This window comes from Panthera pardus, unplaced genomic scaffold (assembly GCF_024362965.1).
Source record: "Panthera pardus isolate Hobbes unplaced genomic scaffold, ASM2436296v1 HiC_scaffold_8, whole genome shotgun sequence".
NCBI lineage: Eukaryota > Metazoa > Chordata > Mammalia > Carnivora > Felidae > Panthera > Panthera pardus.
In genome coordinates, this window is record NW_026527013.1 from 37,189,389 (window position 1) to 37,214,525 (window position 25,137).

General features: G+C 42.6%; 1 protein-coding gene and 1 long non-coding RNA gene across 2 annotated transcripts; both read right to left on the bottom strand.

Moving 5' to 3' along the window:
* LOC109261239 (transport and Golgi organization protein 1 homolog) lies at positions 1-13,149 on the bottom strand. The gene is made up of 13 exons (XM_053896705.1): positions 13,050-13,149; positions 12,723-12,861; positions 10,866-10,967; positions 10,119-10,179; positions 9,977-10,012; positions 9,827-9,894; positions 9,608-9,702; positions 8,523-8,599; positions 6,929-7,070; positions 5,971-6,047; positions 1,745-1,883; positions 669-771; positions 1-174 (listed from the first exon to the last, which is right to left on the bottom strand). The coding sequence occupies exons 1-13, from the start codon at positions 13,147-13,149 to the stop codon at positions 165-167; spliced, it is 1,149 nt and encodes a 382-aa protein (XP_053752680.1). The 3' UTR covers positions 1-164.
* Positions 13,150-13,694: 545 nt separating this feature from the next.
* On the bottom strand, positions 13,695-22,150 carry LOC128775701 (uncharacterized). The gene is made up of 3 exons (XR_008420654.1): positions 21,681-22,150; positions 18,863-18,994; positions 13,695-15,263 (listed from the first exon to the last, which is right to left on the bottom strand). It is a non-coding gene; the product is annotated as an uncharacterized LOC128775701 (long non-coding RNA).
* Positions 22,151-25,137: the final 2,987 nt, after the last annotated feature.

Below are 25,137 nucleotides of genomic sequence, written 5' to 3' on the forward strand. Positions count from 1 at the left end.
TACAGAACTGTGATGGGTTTATTAGGGGAAATGAGGAAAAACAAAATAGAGGGGACAGGAATGGTCAGGGAAAGAATTCAGTCAAATACGCATATCAGACAACTTTTCTAAATATATCACATCACCACAGCCTATTGGTCACAGTTCAGGGTCCTCTTCGAACTTCACATTCTCCTGTAAGGCAACGAGATTTTGGGTTATTGCAATGGGATCTTGTGTTCTCCTCGATGTATTTTGTCTTCAACAATATATCTGTGGCCTTGGATGAACACTTAATTGTGTGGCTGCATCTGTGTGTCTACCTCTAAGGGATTATGACTGTCTTCAAATCTTAGATATAGATCCCTGAATGTACACAGTATCACAGTTATCTTTTTCTTTTTCGTAAAGTAGGACCTGAATGTTAAAAGAAAAAACACAGGGGTCTTTGCCGTATTTTTTGAAACAGGGATTGCCAACCTCTCAGCCTCAGGCATTACACTCTTAGTTTCATGAAATTGGATGAACATCTGTCGATGACCTTCTGTGTGGAGATACATTCATTTCCACCCTGAGAAGGGTGAGTGTCCACTCATCCCATACATTTTACAAATTCCTTAAGTGCTTCTCACCTCTTCATCGTACTGACCTCAGAAACCAACATTGTCCCTGTTTCTCAGATTACAAACCTGAGGCTCTGAGATGACCGCCGAGAGCTGGTGTTAGAGCTGACACAGCAGGAACACAGGCAAAGCCTCAGGAGATTGCGAGGGAAGTTTCGGAGGCGCAAACCTGCAGGCAGGGTGGTGACAGCAGACGCATGGGTGTGGTGACCAGAGTACAGCAGGGGCGGCTCCTCCTCGCCCCTGAGTTTCCCACCAAGAGTCTGACTCAGGCTGAAGGCCAAGGAAGCGGCACAGCTGATCTACAACGTGCCTTCACATTTAGTCTCACTGAGACACACAAACTTAGGCAGACAAGCGATTCCTAAGACTAAGTTTAATATCCCAAGTCTCCCAGAACATTCTTCGTACATGTCCAGACCCTTCAGAAAACCAAGGGAAACAACAAACTTTATTTAGATTATGAACTAGTTGCACTTGGTAACGTTGACATTTCAGAGATGATGACTGCATTCTACATTGTGGTTGAACCCGTGCAGCAGTCCTTTGCAGACTTTACACTGTCCTCATGCTCCCTTCCCAGTTTGTGGGCCCTGCCAGAGATGGCCTCCAAGTCCATCCTACTGACCCCAATGCCGTCCCCTCTGCACCTCCTCAAACTCTGCTTACTGTGCTCAACTTCCCTTCTATTCTTGCATGATTCAAGTTTCCCCCAGTTTTGCACTGGATCCTTCACTGGTACTTCCACTATGGTGACCACAAGGTCTGTGTCATATAATGCATGTGCCCCCTTTCAGACGGGATACCTGAGGCACCTACACTTAGGGGTGCATCTCATCCTTCACGGAGCTCAAAACATTGTGTCTAAGACAGGCACCAGTACTCCTGAGACATCTGCCTTTGTATAAAAATCCTCTTTCTTGTAGACAAGAGAGACCTACAGCTGACCTCATTATAGGGAAATGACACAGCCCATTGTACACTATGTCCTGAGAAACTTGAGATATGTGACACTGTCCTCAGGCAGGTTTGCAGTTGAATGGCCAAGCCCTCACAAGCATCCCTACATCAATGCCACCAAGTCTTTCACGAAGAAGACGAATACGCTTTATCAGTCACTCATCCAGTTCAGGTCATCTTACCAAATTTAGTACGTGGAGGAGCTGGTGGAGGAGGCGGAGGTGGCCCATAGCCCGTGACTGGTGGTGAAGGGTGGTCCATGGGGGACAGCCTGCAAGGCGATCCTGGGGAAGGACCAGGCCCTCTTGCATTCATAATGGCCTGCGCAACAGAAATGAAAGCTATGTTCATAGGACAGAGCAAAGCACCAACATCAGCAAAAAGTGGCAAACCAAAGAAGCAGTGCTCATCTCCTGCCAGCTTCCCCACCACCAGGTTCCAAGAGGGCAGCATCAGCGCCAAAATCTCTACCCATACTTTGGGTTCCACTTATGCTTTGGGGGTGGGGAACGGATGCTATGGGGACAAACCAGTGTTCCCACATGTGGGCAAATGTAGAACAGCAAGCTCTTGTCCTAGAGGATTTATGGAATGAGTACCAAATTAATAAAATAGCATATTCCTGATAGGAAGGCATTTAAGTCCAGAATCACCTTCCACCCCGCATCCACCTCCACCACAGAGGCTGCTTATTTGTATGTGAAGAACTACAGATTGAGAAGGAATTACAATCCCAGGCTCCACACATGGAATCACAGCAATCGTGGCTCAAAGCTCTGCCTCTAAGCCCCCGCCTGTGCCCGATCTGCTTCTCTCCCGACAATGAAATCTTCTCCTCTCTGCAAGTGCTATCCATGGGCACAGAGACATGTTGGGGCATGGGGATACTGAGGTCATACAGAGAACCTCGAAAAGCATGTCCTTAGAGAAACATGTTACCTATACATGTTAGGTAGGCTTAGCTAATTTATTTTCATTCAGTGGTACTTCTCAGTTAAATACAGTAAAACTCACAGGGTACTTTTGTTCTCTAAAAGATGAGCCGAAATTCTAAATAACAGAATTAACACAAATACACTTTTGTTTCTGCTGTACATCTCCATGTATCACCTGTGACAGTGACACAGGACACAAGAGAACGTGCTCATGTGAACACGACACAGTGGAGAATTACAATGCAGGTAATTGCAGATTGTCTCTCTTCACCACGCATGTTGCAATGCGTGTTTTCTAGGACAAATATGTCACCTCTCGTAGTTCAGAATATGTATACCCAGGGCACACCTGAAGGGATTCCAGACAGCACGTTTACAAAAAAAAAAAAAAAAAAAACAACCAGAAAGGCTGAATGTTGACGGGTATTAAATTTACTTTGTCTACGACCACTCTAAATGACGCATACAAAAATATAAGTTGGAGTGAAGGCAGTTTGCATTTTCAAAACATAAGGATAACTGCCGATTTTCTGAACACATTAATCCCCTAGACAGAAACAGAACAGGAAGAAACAGCAAGAGCAATGATTCCACACTGAGGAGGTCCAGAAAAAATAAGTCATGCCAAAAGACTTCCAGGTGGAGGGTGGTCTCTTCCTCCCTGGTTATTTCCAGGTATATACCAGAAAAGCCCTTGGGTGCTCAGCCCTAGGCACTTTGGTTCTACACCTTCCACAAGGAGATGACAGGCAGGAAATAGAGAATCCCATAGACACATGGGTTAAGCTTGTGCATTTGGAAAATGGGAAAAACAAGCAGACATATACAACACAAAAAACAGACACAAAGCCAGGAGAGAGCGCTGAACAGAAAAAAGAGGGTTTTGCCAAAGAGTTACAACTGAAAATGTGCACAGCATTTACCTTGTTCTCCGTGATCCTTTTGGTAGAGTCAGTGTTGTTGTTACTCACACGAGCAACATGTGGATCTACAAAAGGCCCTAGAAGGGATGCAGGTTTATTTTGATTTGAGTAGATTGTGCAGAGATTAAAAAAAAAAACAAAACAAAAACACAAAAACAAAAAAAAACCCCAAAAAACAAAAACCACTCTCCTCATTCCTCAAGCAACTGAAACTCTTTGGCCCAGTCAGATCCCAAATCACATGCACAGTGTATCCCGCATGCTTCAGATGATCCCAAGGTAAAGGAAGAACCATTCTTTAAACTGTGATGAAGACCCATAAAAGCCCTGGTTCAGGTGTTTTCATAACTCCTCAAACAACTGTGGATGACTGGGGGCTCAACTGGATGGATATACGTTAGGCGGAGCCTCATGCCTCCCACCGCCCAGCACATGGACTGTGTATGGCACACATCTGCTGAAGCGCTAGGCCTGCTTTTCTGCATACAGCCCCATTCCATCTCCACAAGAGACACCTGTACCAACACAAGGTGGGGGAAATGACACAAGGATGATAAGTCAATCATGAGAAACTCAAGGAATGTGGTGATGATGGCAGGCATTTTCCTTGCATTGCAATGATCTGTGGTACCACCTCTGCACCTTGTACAAGACTCAACAACGGGGCGCCTGGGTGGCTCAGTCGGTCAAGCATCCCACCCCGGCTCAGGTCATGATCTCACAGTGCGTGAGTTCAAGCCCCACATCGGGCTCTGTGTTGACAGCTCAGAGCCTGGAACCTGCTTCAGATTCTGTGTCTCCCTCTCTCTGACCCTCCCTCATTCATGCTCTGTCTCTGTCTGTCTCAAAAATAAATAAACATTAACAAATTTCTTTAAAAAAGACTCAACAACAACAAAAATTAGATGAAGGTTCTTAGCAAGCCAACTCATACTGCCCAGATCATCTTACCAAGTGGTGCAGGTGGAGGGGTTCGGGGTGGTCCCAAACCTGGTACAGGAGGTGGATGTGCCCAGATCAAAGGGTGACCTCTAGAGTAGGGTGTGCAGAATCTTCCAGTTAATGGAGGAGGTTGCCACGGATCCACACTGCCCTGCAGAACGGAAGTGACAGCTACGTGCAGATGCCACACAAGAGAACCAATCCCCAAAGCAGCTGAAACCCATAGAAGTACGGGCCAGCACCTGCCCCCTTCTCTGCCACCAGGATCCAAGAGAGTAGCATCAGTACCTGAAAACTCTGTCCCTGCCACTGGGTACCACCTACAGCTTAGGCAACTAAACGCAGGCGGTTAAACTACTGTCACCACATGTCCCTGCCCATGTCTGAGAATTTAGAACAAAATGATCCCCTCTTACAGGATTAAATAAGTAATTCCAAACTAATGAAGCAGCATATTCCAGACAGGCAGACATCCATGTCCAGGATCACCTTGCATCCTTCCACTACAGTGATGGCAGAAGCTCTGTTTTTGGCTTATTCCGAACATAAAAACATTGGGTGCAAATACACAGCTCATTCTTTGCACATGAAATGACAGCTACTCTTGGGAAAAAGTTCTGCCTGCCGGCCCCACACTTGGCCCCCTCTGCTTCCCTCGCTGAGAAAGAGGTCTTCCTACTTTCTGCAAGTGCTGTCAAAGGCCAAGAAACCACTCGGGAGTTGGGGATGCCGGGAGTCTTGTAGGGGACCTGAGGAAATGTTTGCTGTGAGGAACATACTACACATCAATGAGTACTAGGCCCACAAGTGTTTACCTGAATTCATAAGGAATTCTGATTTTGTGTACACTACAAGACACAGAGTAATACATCCTATGGGAAAAAAGAGGCAGACATTCGTGAAACAGTTAATGTAAATGTGTTTTGACTTTGGTATACATTTCCAGGGATGTGTCATGAGCGATGGTATCAGCTCTAACACTGACTGGAGACACAAGAGAACCTGCTCATATGAATAAAACTGAAGGACCTTGTGTTCAGAATACTTTTACCCAAGATACTGCTTGAAAGGATTCCAAACAGTTCATTTACCCATGAAGACGTGAAGGTGGTGAGTTATGACAATGACTTTGTCTAAAACCATCATAAATTGTACAAGGCACACAATATAAAGATGGAGGGAAGTCTTTTCACGTTTACAATTAACAGATAGTCTTCACACATGAATAGTGTGACCAGAAAGAGGAAAATAACAACAACACTGATCCCACAGAGAGGTAGTGTGTTAGGAGTCAACAAGCTTAGAGACTTTGCTATAGAGTGCAGTGTATCTTCCTGTTGTTGTTATTTTGAACACAACAAGGGAAAAGCCATAAGGTGCTCAACTTCAAAGTTCCTTTGGCTACTAAACTGACCAGAAAAAAGATGACAGGCTGAAAAGACAGAAGCCTGTAGACTCTTGGGTGAAGGCTGTGCATTTGGAAAATGAGAAAAACAAGCAGACATATCATACAACACACAAAACAGACACAAAGCCAGGAGAGAGCGCTGAACAGAAAAAGGAGGGTTTTGCCAAAGAGTTACAACTGAAAATGTCCACAGCATTTACCTTGTCCTTCGTGGTCCTGTTAGTAGAGTCAGTGTTGTTGTTACTCACAGGAGCAACATCTGGATCTGCAATAGGCCCTACAAGGGATGGAGGTTTATTCTGATTTGAGTAGATTGTGCAGAGATTAAAAAAACAAAAACAAAACAAAAACACAAAAACAAACAAAAAAAACCCCCCACAAAACCAAAACCACTCTCCTCATTCCTCAAGCAACTGAAACTCTTTGGCCCAGTCAGATCCCAAATCACATGCACAGGGTATCCCGCATGCTTCAGGTGATCCCAAGGTAAAGGGAGAACCATTCTTTAAACTCTGATGAAGACCCATAAAAGCCCTGGTTCAGGTGTTTTCATAACTCCTCAAACAACTGTGGATGACTGGGGGCTCAACTGGATGGATATACGTTAGGCGGAGCCTCATGCCTCCCACCGCCCAGCACATGGACTGTGTATGGCACACATCTGCTGAAGCGCTAGGCCTGCTTTTCTGCATACAGCCCCATTCCATCTCCACAAGAGACACCTGTACCAACACAAGGTGGGGGAAATGACACAAGGATGATAAGTCAATCATGAGAAACTCAAGGAATGTGGTGATGATGGCAGGCATTTTCCTTGCATTGCAATGATCTGTGGTACCACCTCTGCACCTTGTACAAGACTCAACAACGGGGCGCCTGGGTGGCTCAGTCGGTCAAGCATCCCACCCCGGCTCAGGTCATGATCTCACAGTGCGTGAGTTCAAGCCCCACATCGGGCTCTGTGTTGACAGCTCAGAGCCTGGAACCTGCTTCAGATTCTGTGTCTCCCTCTCTCTGACCCTCCCTCATTCATGCTCTGTCTCTGTCTGTCTCAAAAATAAATAAACATTAACAAATTTCTTTAAAAAAGACTCAACAACAACAAAAATTAGATGAAGGTTCTTAGCAAGCCAACTCATACTGCCCAGATCATCTTACCAAGTGGTGCAGGTGGAGGGGTTCGGGGTGGTCCCAAACCTGGTACAGGAGGTGGATGTGCCCAGATCAAAGGGTGACCTCTAGAGTAGGGTGTGCAGAATCTTCCAGTTAATGGAGGAGGTTGCCACGGATCCACACTGCCCTGCAGAACGGAAGTGACAGCTACGTGCAGATGCCACACAAGAGAACCAATCCCCAAAGCAGCTGAAACCCATAGAAGTACGGGCCAGCACCTGCCCCCTTCTCTGCCACCAGGATCCAAGAGAGTAGCATCAGTACCTGAAAACTCTGTCCCTGCCACTGGGTACCACCTACAGCTTAGGCAACTAAACGCAGGCGGTTAAACTACTGTCACCACATGTCCCTGCCCATGTCTGAGAATTTAGAACAAAATGATCCCCTCTTACAGGATTAAATAAGTAATTCCAAACTAATGAAGCAGCATATTCCAGACAGGCAGACATCCATGTCCAGGATCACCTTGCATCCTTCCACTACAGTGATGGCAGAAGCTCTGTTTTTGCCTTATTCCGAACATAAAAACATTGGGTGCAAATACACAGCTCATTCTTTGCACATGAAATGACAGCTACTCTTGGGAAAAAGTTCTGCCTGCCGGCCCCACACTTGGCCCCCTCTGCTTCCCTCGCTGAGAAAGAGGTCTTCCTACTTTCTGCAAGTGCTGTCAAAGGCCAAGAAACCACTCGGGAGTTGGGGATGCCGGGAGTCTTGTAGGGGACCTGAGGAAATGTTTGCTGTGAGGAACATATTACATATCAATGAGTACTAGGCCCACAAGTGTTTACCTGAATTCATAAGGAATTCTGATTTTGTGTACACTACAAGACACAGAGTAATACATCCTATGGGAAAAAAGAGGCAGACATTCGTGAAACAGTTAATGTAAATGTGTTTTGACTTTGGTATACATTTCCAGGGATGTGTCATGAGCGATGGTATCAGCTCTAACACTGACTGGAGACACAAGAGAACCTGCTCATATGAATAAAACTGAAGGACCTTGTGTTCAGAATACTTTTACCTAAGATACTGCTTGAAAGGATTCCAAACAGTTCATTTACCCATGAAGACGTGAAGGTGGTGAGTTATGACAATGACTTTGTCTAAAACCATCATAAATTGTACAAGGCACACAATATAAAGATGGAGGGAAGTCTTTTCACGTTTACAATTAACAGATAGTCTTCACACATGAATCGTGTGACCAGAAAGAGGAAAATAACAACAACACTGATCCCACAGAGAGGTAGTGTGTTAGGAGTCAACAAGCTTAGAGACTTTGCTATAGAGTGCAGTGTATCTTCCTGTTGTTGTTATTTTGAACACAACAAGGGAAAAGCCATAAGGTGCTCAACTTCTAAGTTCCTTTGGCTACTAAACTGACCAGAAAAAAGATGACAGGCTGAAAAGACAGAAGCCTGTAGAGTCTTAGGTTCAGGCTGTGAATTTGGAAAATATAAATAGGCAGACATATCACACAACACACAAAACAGGGATAAGGCCGCAGAGCATGCTGTTCCGCAAAGGAGGGTTTCCTGACAGACTTACAACTGAAAATGGCCCCAGCATTTACCTTGTCCTTCTCGGCATTGTTGGTAGACTGCTTGTTGTTGTGACTCATGGGAGTGACACCAGCTTCGGCTGAAGGCTCTAAAAGGGATAGAGGTTTACTCTGATTTTAGTAGACTCTGCAGAATTCACACAAACACCACATTTTGTGACGTGTTAAACTCTTGCCCACACTCAGGACAAGGAGGAGAGGCAGAGAGTAACCCACAAGCCTCAGTTGACCCCAGTGATAAGGGGGAGATCCATCCCATCATATCTTAATGAAGAAACCATAGGGTCCTGGCTCATGTTCTTCATAATTAGTCAAATAACTTTCAACAGGGCAGCTCAAAGAGAAATCAGGAAATCGTCACCAAAACAGCCATTTCTCAATACACATTAGGGGTAATAACTCAGCATCTCATTTCAGATAAAAATTAAAATGAGAGCGTCAGTTGGTGGATAACATCAAAAAACCCTCCACAGAAGAGCATGGGTGTGTTTCTTCTGACTCCAGGCAAATTGTTCATTCTTTCAGCTCATCTATAAGCTGCCTTCCACATGGGAGCCGGTATTATGTAACTATTTCTGAATGGAACTGAACTTGACTGATATTATATTAAGGAGAAAAGGAAAACTATGGGTGTTTAGCCGTGAAGCTGCAGAGTTGCACTGATAACATCAGAGGACGAAGCTATTTGGAGCTTGGATTCAGGAATGTAGGTCTATAGTTCACAAAAATAAAAATAAAGGAGCAATGAAAATAGTAAATAAATGAGTTTCTCCTCAAATAAACTAAAGTCTTCACATTGAGTCCGGGTGGGAAGAAGGATGAGACCCCTGTCCTGTCATCCTTTCCAGGCTCTTCAGACAGGGGGATGCTAGAGGAGGTGGGAGGGTCACAGTCAGAGGAGGGGCATGAGCTCCACCATTCACAGGGAGAAGTGCCTCACTGCTTGCAGTACCAGCGGAGAAGACCCTTCTGTCACCCCTTCAGACCACCTGCTGTCCTTAGTGTTTGCGGTTCTGTCCAGGACACACGATGATCACCCACAGGAAAAGGCTTTGCCGCAGAAATGAGGCTCCTGCACATCACCACGTGCCCCTTACCTCTCCTCGCAGAGTTCTGCATCTCTGGACTTCCAGGCATTGGTCTCTGTCTCCTGTATCTCTCAAGCAGCCTCTTTCCTTCCATCACATCCAGTCTTAGATACAGAAAAAGAATGGACTTCTGTAAGAGTTGCAACGCCACGTCCTCTGACTAGACACTAAACAGCACAGCTGTCATCCCTCAAAACACCCATAAAAACTCATGTCACGCTCGCACACCTGTGTTTCAAGCGGGCAACCTCTCGGCTCTGTTCCGCCATTTTCCTCTCCCAGATCCGAGCCTTGATCTAGGGGAGAAAAACACATCCACCTTCAGTCATGCCAGACTGTGCACCAAAGAGAGAGAGGAGGAAAAAAGAAAACACTTACCCAGGTGTCCTGAGTATTATGCTCATAAACTGCGACCTGAAAAAGCAACAATGAAAAGTCCGTGTTTAGGAATTCCAAGGGCCACTACACTCAACCACATGAGGTACTAAGGGTTCAATATGTCAGGCAGAACTCACGTTACCTGGTGTGTGAAGGTGAGTTCTGCCTTCTGCAGCTGTTCTCGTGTTTGTTCAATTTGCTGTCTGTGAGATACAATTGGTTTCATCAAATAAGGTCTAATATTAGGTAGGATTATAAATAATCTGCTCATGTTCCCATCATCCTCATATCTTCCCCCAATACAATTTATCCTTTCACATGAAACACTTTTCACACAATTATAAATGTGCAGAACCAAAGCTATTGTTCCATCCTCTCCTTACTCATCATTCCAAGCCCGTAGGGTTCAGAGGTCATAGAATTCTTTTCCATTTTCAATCTTGCCCTAATTCATCAGGTGACAAGTGACTTTCATCATAAAGCCAACATAAAGCTCTATTCTCCTTTAACTTGTGTACTCACCAGGTTTCCTAGGGTTGCAAAGACCAGGACCATCAGGTGGTACTACCTTCTTGATGGATAGGATTTCATCCTATGACACACTGCTTTCCTATAGATTATGACAACTGACACCACCCCTCAGGAACGTTGGCACGGATGAAGTTTCTACATGGGCAGGTCAATGCTGGAGACCCAGAAATGTTTAGTAACTTAATTGTTTTATTCTTTCTAATACTTATCTTTTCCTGTCTGTTAATTCTCTACGGATATGTCCTCTGAATTTGTGTTTATATTACTATATTCATGGAGTCTACCCATTGTACAAAGGTTAGAACTAAGAAACGAACAGGGGTTTCATGAGCCACTGCTAATTAGTATCTGAACTCACTTGCACTTGTGTATGTCCCTTGTAGCTATTTTCAGATCTTCCTCTGCAGTTGCCATCTGATTCTTCATTGCCACTAGTTCACAGTTTGTCATATCCAGATTCCTAAGATGGGAAAGATATATACATAGTCCAGTAGCCAAGGTCCAGAAATTCTGCCTTTTTCCTTCTCAGCTCTCTTAACGCCTAGATTCCAATATCCCTATCCCCTCCCCCAACGATGCACAGACTGACAACACAGTCAGAGAAATGAAGACCCCATTTAATGTTAAAGAACATTCAACCTCCGTCTGCTGCCAAGTCGCCTACAATCAGAGCCGCCTGTCTAGTTCTCTGCTTCTACTCCTTCATCGTCAAGTCATCAAATAACATTGCACCTTGTGCCTTCCCAGAGTTGGTCTTTTGTTTGAGATGGAGAAGGCCTATTCCAGGTCAGTGTGAAAACCTGTGCCTGACCAACTGTACCCATTAGGATGAGGCAGGGGATCATCATTGCCTTGCACCTCCACGGGGCAGTGCACTGAATCTCAGTCCAAAAGTTGTACCCTGACACAGACACTGAGTATGAAAGACAGCCTTCCAGGATATGGCTTCACCAGCATTGCAAATCACTCCCACACATCACTAAGGTTCAGGAGTGCAACCCCTGCCCCCTCTTTCAAAGATCCTGGTGGAGGGAAAGGCCAATCTTAGAGTGGCAATATATGCTGAAATATAACATGATGTGAACTGTCCCACAGTCAGGCTCTTATCTTCAGGAAACAGATTTCAGATGGAAAACTATCAACTTCATGGAGTCAGTCTACTTGAACAAGACTCAGTTCATTGACAGTGAAGGCAGCAAAGGGAAATGCTTAGAAAGGCTGGTTTGCTGTGTTGCCCTCAGACTATTTTGTGCATGGTGTTGCTTTAAAGGGTTTCAACTTGGCACTGGATGTAGTCAAGAATCACATGCAAAACTGAAAGACTGTTAGTAGTGGACACAAAAGCACTAGACAGAGAAAGGTACATGCATTTCCTTCTGGCCTCTCAGGTAGTCCTTCAGCAAGTGTTTTCTGGGGTGGCTGTAATGTAGAGGCTCTGTTGTAAGGGGGTGAAGATAGAAGGTGGTCAGGGTGCTCTACCTGCTCCCACAAAGAGCTTACACATTAACAAAAACAAGATGCCAGTGAGACAGAGCAGGCTCCACCCCGGGTGTGGAAAGGACTAACAGAAGCTGAGTCTCCAGGGAAGACAAGGAAGCATTTCCTTTTCAATGTGAATAAGGGGCTCTAAAGGCCCCCCTCCTGAGAACAAAAGGAAATACTGGACAAAAGAAGAAACATGCGCCTGGGGCACCAAATTTCTAATGAACCCATGAAGACACACTTCGTACGAGTCTCACTTGCAGACTGGATGAAGAGATGCAGTACTGATGGCATCCCAACCCACAGTCTAGAAAGAAACTCCCATGGTTTCTGCAGCAAGATAATTCAATGTTTTCCCTAAATATTTTTGACCCAAGTCTGGTGCTGAACAAAGATGACCTAATTCCTGGCTGATAAGACCATGGGATGGGATTGAAACCTATAGGACAATGTAAATGGATCCGGAGGGGATCCTGTTATCAGTGTGCTTAATGCCAGTATCTTCCCTCTTCTACCCCAAGTACATGACACAAGAATGTGTGACAAGCACTAAGGACAGAAAGGAAAATGCAGGTTATAGGAAGCCAGGTAGGAAGGGCAGGCACAATTCTCCTGAATGCATTTGGCAAAAATACTCTTGGATCCAATTCTAGAAGAAATATATTTATCTATAGCGGCCACCACATTCATTCATACAACAGTACTCGGGACCATTATCACATGAACGTCTTACTTTGCTGTAGCCATTTTTCTTTCTTCAGAGGATTTATCAAGGATGTCTGCTCTCTCCTTCAGCCTTTTGGCTTTTTCTTCCCTGATTGCTGTAAGAGAACTCAAAGAATTATAAACGTCTTCCAGGGCCTTTTTCCTTTCTGTAAAAAAAAAAAAAAAAAAAAAAAAAAAAAAAAATGGATTATTTTGTGCATGTGCATATGACCTGAGACTTGGTATGGGGGTGACAGGAAAGGGCAACTAGTGTGAAGGCAAGAAGGCATTCTTTCCCTTCCCAATGCAAAGTCATTGCCACCACATGGGGATTTCTCCCCAACAGACAACATACCTTCCAGTTCACATTTATTGGACTTCAAGGCTCTCAGTTCTGGATCCTCAAATTGACCGTTTGCATCTTCTGACTTTAGGACAGATAGGAGAAAATACATTCAAGAAATAATGATCGCACAACAATGTGAGTGCAACAGGACTGTGCATGGCAACAAAGAAAGATCCTGGGGCATAAATACAACAAGGAGAAGGCAAAGAACATGGAAAATAGTTCAAGTCAAAGGGCTCACAAATGGCTTTCTTAGGAGAATATTCCTCTATTCACACTGAACATTGCTGAGCATTAAGAGAAGAAGGCAGTATACAACTTGCTATTGCCCTTCATCTCTCAACTATCTTGGGGGATTTTCTCCATATCTTGGAGGGCAGGTCTGAATGATGTGGTAATGACCTAGTTGTGAAAATAAAACATACTTCCTAGTCCTTGAAACAGCAAACTCCTCATGGTGGTCCTAGTGAAATTCCAGCTGTGCAGATGGAGCTTTGTCTCCCAGAGGCCCACTCTCTACTGTGGTAAACAGCAAGCGAATATGCTATGCTCACCTCACCCAATGAACAAAAAGTCTCCAAAGTCAAATTACAGTAAAAGCAGCCAACTCTTAGCACTTCCTGATTCTTGACATTCCTCTCTCTCTCTCTCTCTCTCTCTCTCTCTCTCTCTCTCTCTCTCTCTGATTGCAAAGTAACATGTGCACTTTGAAGGGTGTCATTTAAAATTTTATCGAAGTGCTCAACTTTTCTGATGTTCTCCTTCAACAAAACATGTTGAATGAGTCGTAACAATTCATTAATTTTACTTGTGTTTTTAGAACGCAATCCAGGCAAAGAAAGGATTCTTACTTTCAACTTAAGAGCTTCAGCAGAGTGAATGTTACTTTCTCTCTTAGCTTCTTGAAGATGTATCTTTAATTCATTGATGTAGATACAAAACATATGAAAAAGGAATCAGAATTCAAAAATAGCATCGTGGTAGATAAGCCTATGTCTAATGTGTGACTCCTTTCACAAATAAAAAGGTAGTTTTTTATTCCATTTGTGAAGCTTGTCTTGAATGGGAAGTATTTATAGAACACATGAAATAGGTCAGTAGGATGAACTCCAAGAGATAAAATTAATCAAAATGAAGTCACAAGAAATATTTGAAAGGGCAATGCTACCTTCTCTTCCCACATGGATATTGCTTCAGCCAGCTCTGGGTTTTCTTTCTCCAACGGGTTGATCTTTGCAGTTTTTTGCTGTAAATTAACTAAAAGGAGATAAAACAATTTTTAAGGTTGTTACCAAACCAGTGACATCGAATAATCCCACTGTATTAGCAGCACAGACACATGATCTGACACATGGGTGTAACTAACTTTTTAGCTTTCTCATTGTGCCTGAAGAAAGCAAGTTTCAGCAGCATTTTAAACCCAAGAAACCTCATTTCACTGACATTCCTATACGTGTAAGCTCTAGAACACTGACTCCTCTAACAGACACAAAGTGCAAACTCCTCTTACATTGGCCCAATGCGAGAGCTCTCATGCCCTGAGGTCACTCTTCTCATCACCACCACCGCTGCATTTACAGTGATCAACACCAACCAGTCTTTGAGGGCTTGTTAAGCGTCAGGTAGCCACCTTGCCTCTCAACAGACAGCACCACAGAATCACCACAGTCCATGGGGTCCGTGCAGAATAGATTACCCGCCATTTGCAACAAGTTCACTTTTCCCCTGGCATGAATGGCTCCCTCCACCTCAGACTCAAAACCTTGGTTTAACCCTCTCCTGTGACACACACCCTGCCTGGCAATACCTGGTTTCTTCTCTATGCTTAGGCTTCTTGACAGACTCAAAGAGGGTTTTCTCATCTTCACATTTCACCAAAAGCCAGGTCATGGCAAAGTACTCACTCCACACCTCAGGCTCATATCATCACTTCTTTCCTAATCATTTCTATGCAAAATCACACTCATTCTGTTCTCCTTCCTCCTGTGATGTTTTCCTCCCCTGGTCTCTTGTCTTAAGAGAGGAAAATCCCTCCACATTGTCACTTAGCCTCTAACAGGGAAGAGAAAGGTTTTCAAGAGTTCACAAGTCAATTAGACATCAGAAGTCACCATATTTATCCCTAGTTAAAAAATTTAAACCCACACCAAACACGAGTAATGAAAAAAAATTACAAAGACTACTAAAACCTAAAATCTTACCTTGATGTACTGGAGGCTGTGTCTGAGAGAGGAAGAAACAAAATTAAGTTTGAGGTCAAAACATGTTAATAGTAAAAACTTTTCCTTCCTGATAAAATACTGACATGCCATCCAATGAAATTACAATGATCATTTTCTTCAGCATAATGAATTCACAACATTAATATAAGAAAAAAGTAGAATTTCATATTTAGTTCATGATTCTTTATAAACCGTTTCTGATAAAAGCATAAAGATTCACAGCTTATTTTGACCAAAAGATAGATTTACATTATATTAAATAAATATCAAAATATTCAATTCTGTCAGTGCATAATGCAGACAGTTTTAAAAATACATAAATAAAATATTTGTCTGATTGTTTTCCTCTTGTAGTCAAACCCAACATCCACACTGAAGTCCAGAACCCAGGATCATTTGAAATGCCAAAAAAAGAAAAAAAGAAAGAGAGAGAGAGAAAGGGAGAGAGGAAGAAAGAGACAGACAGAGACAGAGAGAGAGATGGAGGGGGATGGTAGGGGGCGAGAAGGAAAGGGAAGGGATGGGAAGGAGGAAGGAAGCGGCAAGGAAAGAAAAGGAAAACCTTTGTACTAACATACGCTTCTTTCATTTTCTAGAAAGCTTTCTGAAATGTTACACAGGGTTGGCTGCTTTCCGAATCAATAAACAATTACAACATGTCAGGTGCTATGATTTTCCTAGATCACTAAAAACAGAGGGTCTTCCAAAAACACATCATCAAATGAGAAAGAGAGTGGAACATGGCTAGAGAAAAAGCACAGGCACCAAAAGAAATGATGACTAACATTTCAAAAACAAAGCAGAAAGGGCTCCCATTGAGAAGGTATAAGAAAAGCAAGAGGATCTTAATTCCTGTAAAGGCACTGGTCTAAGGCAAGGGTTAACAGTTTCCATACTGGAAACTTCTGGAAAAGTGAACAAAAGAGAGAACAGCTATTAAGGAGTAATGGTTGTCTGGGCAAAAGTAGAAATAACAATTAAAGCCTGACTGCACTAGTATTTCTAAAAGGACGTCAACCATGGAAAAAGACATCCTGTGATTGTCTTGTGTCCACTGAAAAGTAACAACCATAAGATAGTGACTGTGGGACTGAAGGATGCTTCCCCACTCCCAGCCCCTCACCCTTTGGAAAAGTGCCTTTATAAGCCTGGCACACCACCCTTTTGGGGGAGCGATATTCCTCTTTCTTGCTGGCTCCACTGTATACAACCTATCTCTAATAAACGCCACCTGCTTTGTTTCCCTTTCGATCAGTGTTCATTACTAAGACACTGAGACTGGAGAACCTGGTCTTGGTGGTCCAGTAACACCCACACCCAAGTCATCCCCTGATGAATTATAGCTCAATAAAATCTAGGCAAGACTCTCCTTTAACAAAAGGTGAAGACACATTTTCGTGATCCGTAGGACGTATATCCCTATTTGAAAGTTTTAAATGATGATATGATGCTGAAGCGAGCCCCAACATCTTGCCAGGATATTGGAATATCATCATGGTATCAAAAAGTGAGTCATAAAAATGTTGTTATAGGAAAGTCTATCTACGGAGGGCAAACAGGAAACCATGGATAGTCCTTTAATGTCACGTTTCCTTTCCGAAGCAGGGGAAATGGAAAGAGAGATGGCCCTACAAATACTTAATATGCATATTTTCTTTTTGAAGGGAAAGATTTCTAAATTGGCAGGAAAAGAGGAAAAAACAGCCACTTATAAATAAACTCATGCTGTTCTGTTCTTGTTTAGAAGGCCTGCCCTCCACAGAAACTATTTCTCCAAAGCCTAATGGGGTTTTCCTGAAGATAAGCAATACAGATGAAGGGTAATACTCAACGACAATGCTCTTCCTCCTTCCTGTCTCATAGGGGAGTAAACTCAGCCTAAAACCTAGCCAGGTAAAGACAAAACTTTACACTAAAAGCCTTCACCTCAGTTTTTCTAAACAAGGACGTGACCCCAAGCTTCCCAAAAAACTTAACAAGGTACCCTAAAAGGAAAAACCACATATTTTGAACACAGAATGCAAGCATTAGAATCACACTTCCTATGGCAGAGATGGTGGGATAATCAGGCTGGCAATGTAAAACCACTCTGATTAATAGGATAATGACTCTAATGGAAGAAGTAGTCAGTATGCAAGAAGAGGTGGTGAATGTGAGCACAGAAACGATAACTCTAGGATCCAAAAGGACTTCTAGAAATCCAAAACATCATAACAGAAATAAGGAATGCCTTTGTTGGACTTACTAACACACACAACACAGCTGAGGAAAGACTCAACAAGCAGAAGGAAATGTCAAGTAGAAACACCCAAAACAGAAACACACAAAAATTAAAAATACAACGGAGAAAATCCAAGACCAGTGTGACAATGACAAAAGGTGTAACATACACAAAGTGGGAATACCTACTTATACGTTTGAAGTGAATATGACTGAGAATTTTCCAAAATTAATGATAGTCATAAACCACAGATTCAGGAAACTCAAAGAATTTCAAGCAGGATAAATACCCCCCTCCAAAAAAACCAAACCAAACCAAAAACAAATCAAAACAAAACAAAACAAAAAAACACAAAAAACACAAGACTATCCCTAGACATATACTATTCAATCAAGAGAAACTTGAAAACAAACAATTTTGGAAGAAGCTAAGGGGTAGTGTTGGGGGCTGGAGTTGCAGGGAGATGGAAGAAATAACACCTTACCCAAGAGGAACCAGGACAAAAAATACTCAGAATTCAGAAACCATGCAATCAAGAAGAATGAAATGTTTATACTGTTAAAAGAAAAGAACCCATCCACCTAGAATTCTGTGCACATAAATTGTCCTTCAAAACATGTACAAAGTAAGGGAAATTATTGGAGATACTGAGGTCAATAATAAACGCTTAATTCTCCAAGAAAACATAATCCTTAATGTACATGCATTAACAACAGAGTGCCAAAATACATGAGGCAAAAACTGATACAACTGATAGGAGAAATAGACATATACATTTTTATAGCTGAAAGAATTCAACACCCTCTATCAGTCATTGACAGATTGAGCATAAAGGTATTCAAATTTAAGAACACAGTTGGACTGAACTGCATCACCAATCACCTAGATCCATGACCATCTGTAGAACACTTTCTACAATAGAAAAATACACATTCTTCTCAAGCTCATATAGAACATTCACTGACACAGACCATATTCGGGGTCATAAAATACACCTTAACTTGAAGTCAACAAAATCATAGAAAATACGTTCTCAGAACACATATGTAAGCTAGACATCAATAATAGAAAGACAACTGAAAAACTACAAAATATATGAGAGATATTCTAATAGAAGATAGAGAATAGAGATAGAATAGAGAAATTCGAAAAGAAGAGGGTCAAAGAGACATTTCACAGAATCACAAAAATAGTTCCATCTAAATGATAATGAATGTTGGAATTACTACCATTTGTGGGATGCAATGAATGCCGTGCTTAAAGGGATATTTGAAGTACTGAGTGCATACAAATGGTCTAGTAAAAAATGTGTGCTTACCAAAAAACTTCTGCTTACTTATGCTTAAAAGCCTATCTGTAAGTTATTGTAGTATACTCACAGCAAGGACAACTCTCCAGAGGTAAATAAGACATGCACAAATTGCAACGGTGGCAGGAATAACGGCAAGCTTCCACAGAGTTCCGAAGACACGAGAGCCACGAGGGAAATGGTCAGCCAAAATAGGCACAAGCTGAAATAATATTTGAGATAATGAGGAATAGCAAAGACATTTATAATATCTGTCACAAAGAATCATTTTTATAAACCTTCAACCAGCCTCCAGGAGGTTATAAGCACACCTCTCAAATGCCTCCTCCTGAAGGAGAGGGAGGACACAATGCTTACAAAGGAGCAGGGGCAAACCTGTAGGAGTGATGACTGTGTTTACGATCTTACTGTGGTGATGGCTTCATTGTTCCTTACCCTTTCAGTAGACAAGAAGTAAATGACTTCTGTTGTACATTCATGAAGTACCTGGATAAAATCCTTTGGAACATTTCCAAAAATACACCAAAATTTACGGAAGGATGGGAGAAAGTAACAATAAAAATGTACTAGCGATTCAGATGAGATTGTTATAGAGACAGATGTTTACAGATATGGATATAACTGAGAGATGTGCAGCTGCTCTTATAATAATATGGGTTTATTCCAGCAAAAATAAATTCTACATTATTGTTTAGTTTCTAAAAACACTGAGGTTTTCTTTTTTCTAATGTTGATTTATTTTTGAAAGTAGAGAGAGCGGGGAGGAATGAGAGAGAGGGAGACAGAGAATCCAAAGCAGGCTCCACGCTGTTAGCACACAGCCTGATGCTGGGCTCAAACTCACAAACCTGAGCCAAAATCGAGAGTCAGATGCTTAACTGACTGAACCACCCAGGCTCCCCAGAAGGTTTTACGTTCAAGGTTTACTTTGAATCTGAATCACAGCCCAAATTGTCAGATTTCTGAAGTAAATACAGGTTTGCATAATCAGGTGATCTTGTGTATTTTGATGAAATCTATGAGGTTTTAAGTTACTTGAACACACATCTCCAAATAGCCAATACAATAAATTCAAGTTCCTATTTCATAGTGTTGCACCTAAATCAATCAATAACAACTATGGAAATTACTTTCTAAATAACACAAAAGTCCTGGGTATGGTCACCAAAACAACAGAACACATATCATTTTACTAAAACTAGACTTACCAGTCCTTTAGGAGAAAATACACTCACAAATGCAATTCATACTAATTCACATACCAAACTTTAATTTTGTGCCAATACACTAGCCTCCAAAATGTGTACCATTTGTATCTTCAGCTCTTAGAACTGAGGTCACTAAATTGCGTCCTGCTGGGAAATGTACACTGTCTTTGAGTGGCCACCGTCTGCAAGAGAGCAGGGGCTGTCAGCACAGTGATCATGGGGATCAAATGCGGCAAAGACAGAGGCCATCTTGACATGAATGGCAAACATCCTAAGTCCTGGGCACTCTTGATACCTCTGCCAGCTATCTGTATGCTGATACCATTAGTTACCGTTAACTAGTTTAGATCCAAGGGAGCCAGTAACACTTGGTTCCCACAGACAATGGTCATGACCAGGTGGAGGTAGGAAATGCAAGACAAGTTAGTTTGTGCAAGAATTCAGAAATGAGGGAGGGAGAGAGAGCTGAACTGATCTATGAGATGCAGCCTAGGTAGAAGGGGGAAATTGCAATAAACAGAACCAAGAAATTTCCTCCTTCGTAGACTCAAAAGAAACAGAATAGATTCTGTTGTGCCTGGAGGTATCATGTGGGAGGATTCTGCCTCAATTTAGGTTGTTCCTGCCTTGGGACGTTGCAGATCCCTCTCTAAGAATCTGGTGCATGCCAATCTCAAGAAATCTACTTTTCTCTATGGGTGTCCCCTGTGTCTCTGTCTCAGGCTCTTGGGAGTACAGGTTTTGATTTTTAATGATAGAATGAAACATTCACACTGGCAACCAGGTATTTCTTTATAGTTGGACAATCCTAAGGACATTCAAGACCCTTTTTGCTTTGGGTAAATCAACACTCTGTACATAGTTGGCTAAAGAAAGGACAAGAATGCATTCACTTCCTCATCACATCACTCCTAGTGATTTTCTTATTATAAATGTCCAAGCAGGCTGAGGCCACTTCATGTATGCTGAGCTTGTCATCTAGCTGGTTGGACACAGAGTCCTTGGGGGCAGCCTCTAAGACCAGAGGGAGAGGGCTGATGCACAAGTTCCTAAAAGCGAACAAACCAGGAAGCACAGAGCACAAACGACATTTCACTTTCCAACACCAACACTTCGGACACCACGGTTCCCAGGGCTACCAAACTTCACAAATATGAACAACGTGCTGATAGGAAAACTAACTACGTATAAGAGGGACTCTAAACTTGCAAAGCTTGAAGAAGAATCTTGACAGGCCTTCCAGGAGCCATCTAATAGTATAAAATACTATTAATACTATTAAATGGCTCTTATTCAATAGAGGTTCTGACATTTTTAAAAATGATCCTAAGGAAGTATAATTCAAACATCATACAAGCCCCTTATTTAAGACAAAGATCTCAGTGGCTTTTAGTATCTTCCCATGTCCTTCTTTCTTGACATTATGAAGCTCAGGTTTCCATCCTGTCAACACTACTCCTTCTGGACCAAGTGGCCCAGACAGGATCCACAACTTCATGTGGACAGGTGTGGCCAGAAGCCCTACATGCTGGTTGAGAAACCTTGCCCTGAGTTAATGGGTTTTCAAAAAGAACTGAGTTCTCATCAAGGACTCCATGAAAAAGCTGTTTTTTAACCACAGTCTGAAAAAGATAAATAAATACAAAAGGAAGAAATCACTGATGTCGGATGTGTACTCACATTTGTGTTGGGGTAACCGGGATACCCGAGTAAGAGGATATAGAAAAGTAGCTTCTGAACCTTCATATTCTGGTCTTTCAGGGGGCGCCTGGGCACCAGAGAGGAGGTGCAGATGGGGGTGAGGAGGTGGTGGGGGTGGGAGGGGAAGGGACGGGGTGGGAAAGGGGGTGAGGTGTGGGGGCGGGGTTTAAATAGGGATGGGATTGGGGAGGGGGTGTGGCAGGAGAAGAAGGGGGTCAGGGAGAATACCCGGATCAGATCAAGTACAAGAAGGGAGGGAGGAGGGCTCAGACAAGTTAGTAGCTCAGCAGGTCAGTAAATCACTAGATGAGTAGGCCACAACTAGCCACTTAAGCAGACTGTCAGTAGCAGGCGGAGCAGACGAAGATCTCTCTTCATCCAAGTCTTCACCTGTTTGAGCAATGCCGTAGCAGTTCAGACGCTTTATGCTCTCTCTCCACCAATCAGCTGCCTTCGCCCCTGTTAGCTCACAAAGGACACCCCGCGTGACCATGGCTTTTCAAAAGCCCCTTGCATTATGTACATATCTGGGGGCATGTGTGTCCTTATGGGAGTGTCTATGTATGTCTGGGTTTTGTACGTGTATATATTGGTTATGTGTGTGAATTTGCTGCCCCTTTGGGTCTTACCGTGTGTGGTGTGTGTGTGTGTGTGTGTGGTGTGTGTGTGTGTTTGTGTGTGTGTGTGTGTCTTTGTGTGTGTGTGTGTGTTCTCCTCGGGGTGTCAGTGGCCGTGTCTGCAGTGTGGGTCTGTGTGTGAATCTGTCCATAAGCCCCATACCTGTGTTCCCAGGTGAGGCTGGGTGTGATTCTGTGCTTGTGGTGTCTGTTTATTTCTCTGTGAGTATGGGTGTCTGTGAACCTAAGAAATGAGCTGCCACAAAGCGGACTCCCCAAAGGTGACCCCCAGCGATGGGTGAATATGAGACAATCCATCTCTTCATTAGATTCTGTTGGGAAAAGTGTATATCCACATGCAAAAGAATGAAAGTGAACTCTTCCCTTACATGATACACAAACATCTACTTAAAATGGCTTAAAGACTTAAATGTAACACCTGAAACCATCATACTTGTAGAAAAAATCAAAGAGGAAAGCTCCTTGACTATGTTCTAGGCAATGAGATTTTGGGATTGGCACCAAAAGCATACGAAGTAAAAGTAAAAATAAACAATTGGGCCCACATCAAACAAAAAAGCACAGGGAAGGAAAGGGAAGGAAACCATCAACAAAATGAAAAAGCAACCTACAGAATTGGAGAATACATTTGCAGACCATCTCCAAGAAAGAGTTAATATACAAAACAAATAAGGAGTTCATATGAATAGTTAACCTTCAAAATAAAACTACCAGTTATGTTACCAGGAAAAAGAAAATGGCTTATTTCGGAATAGCAGAGAACTGCCACTTGGGAGAAGGAAGCTATAGCAAGTCTGGAGAACAAAGGAGAGGAACACTTTTATAGAGGAAAGGAAGAAATTGGGAGGGCTATGATATAGTAAAAGTCCATTAGAGTAAACTGGGAGATCCAAGTATAGTGGCTTTTCATTGCTTCAGTTGTGACCGTCATCAGCTGTGCCATCATGAGGGAAGAAGAAAGACCTTTCTTTCTCTTGCTGAGATAGTATAGCATAGCTGAAGAGGTATCAGCTTACAAGATATGTCTCCTTCCAGTGGGTCTGCAGGAAATGACACGTGGTAGAGCCTGTGAGCTTCCCCCTTCTGGCCCCCTGACTCCCTTTTCTTTAAGGTTTTATTTTCTTTCCAGGTCATCAGCATACAGTGTTGCATTCGTTTCAGGTATACAATAGAGTAATTCAACACTTCCATTTTAAATAAAGTTTCCTCTTACAATTTTCCCAAAGTCAACAGCAAAGAAACCATATAACAGGGTGAAAAAGTGGGCAAGGACCCAAATAGACTTTTTCCAAAGAAGACATACAAAAGGCTAACCGGTATAAGAAAAGATGCTCAACATCACTAATTGTCAGGGAAATGCAAACCAAAACCACAATGAGCTATTACTTCACACCTGTTGGTTAGGATGGCTATTCTCCAAAAGTTAAAAGATAACAACCGTGGGCAAGGATGTGGACAAAAAGTGAACCCTTAAGCACTATTTCCAGGAATGTAAATTGGTACAGCCATTGTGGAAAACAGTTTGGAGGTTCTCAAAAAGTTAAAACTAGAAATACCATATGATCCAGCAATCCCACTTCTGGGTGTAGATCACTATCTCAATGAGACATCTGTACTCCCATGTTCATTGCCATATTATTCAGTAGCCAAGATATGGAAACAACTTTAAGTGCCCATCAAAATAAAGAAAAATGGCCTGTGCATTCAGTGGAATATTATCTGGCCAGAAGAAAGAAGGAAGTTCTACCATTTCTGACAACGTGGGTGAACCCAGAGGACGTGATTCTAAGTGAAATTAGACGCAAACAGACAGATATCGTACAATCTCATGCACATGTGAAATCTTCGTCTAAAGAAAAGTTAAACTTGTAGAGACAGAGAGTTGAAGGGTAGTTACCAGAGGCTGGAGGGTGGGCAAAGGGGGAGATACTGATCAAAACGTACAAACTTTCCATGGTAAGATGCACAAGTTCTAGCGACCTAACGTAGAGTACGGTGACTACAGTTAACAATACCATATCGTATACTTGAAATTTACTAAGAGAGCAGATCTCAAGCGTTATAACCACACCACAAAAACAAAGTAGCTATGGGTGGTGATGGATATGTTAACTAGTTTCATTGTGGTTATCACTTCACAGTGTATGCATATATCAACATATCCCATTGTAAGTCTCAAATACATAAAATTTTTATTCACCAAAAATAATAAATAAGTAAGTAAATAAAGACCAAAATAAAGAGATAAATGAACAAAATTCCAATGTGTGAAAATGACTTTGGATAATGCCTGAAACACAGTAACAGCCACCAGAGATACAAGAGGACCTGGGAAATAGATACATACGCGGTACTTCAGTATACCTGGAGCAAAAAGGTGAGGAGAGAATACAGGCTTCTTTTAAGAGATGAAGCTGGAGAAGTAACCAAAGCCTGTTTCTGCAGGACCTTGCAAACCAGTAAAGAATTTTGTGCCTTTTCCAGAAAGTACTGAGAAGCCATTGAAGACTTTCAATCGTTCACTGACTGATTGCTGAGCTTTCATTGTTAAAAGGTCATTCTGATTGGAGATGGAGAATGGGTTGACGTGAAATGGAAGTGGGTGGCAGGAAAAGTACACAGGCCAATTTTAAGGCTGCACATGAGATGATGGTGGCCTGGCCTATGTTAGTTGCGCAAGACTGGAAGTAGTGGGAAGATGAGGCAATTGTTTCAAGATATACAAGTGAGAGGTCTTGATGATTAGCTATTGGGGTTGGGAGAGAGGGAGAGGTCTAATGGGTCAGTTGCTACAGTGG

Coding starts and splice junctions, on each gene's coding strand:
- LOC109261239 (XM_053896705.1), bottom strand. CDS start 13,149: ATGTATTTTCTCCTATCTGTCCTAAAGTCAGAAGATGCAAACGGTCAA. Junction 9,703..9,826: donor GTTGCCCGCTTGAAACACAG/GTGTGCGAGCGT, acceptor TCTGTATCTAAG/ACTGGATGTGATGGAAGGAA. Junction 772..1,744: donor TCCTCCACGTACTAAATTTG/GTAAGATGACCT, acceptor CCCTGCCTGCAG/GTTTGCGCCTCCGAAACTTC.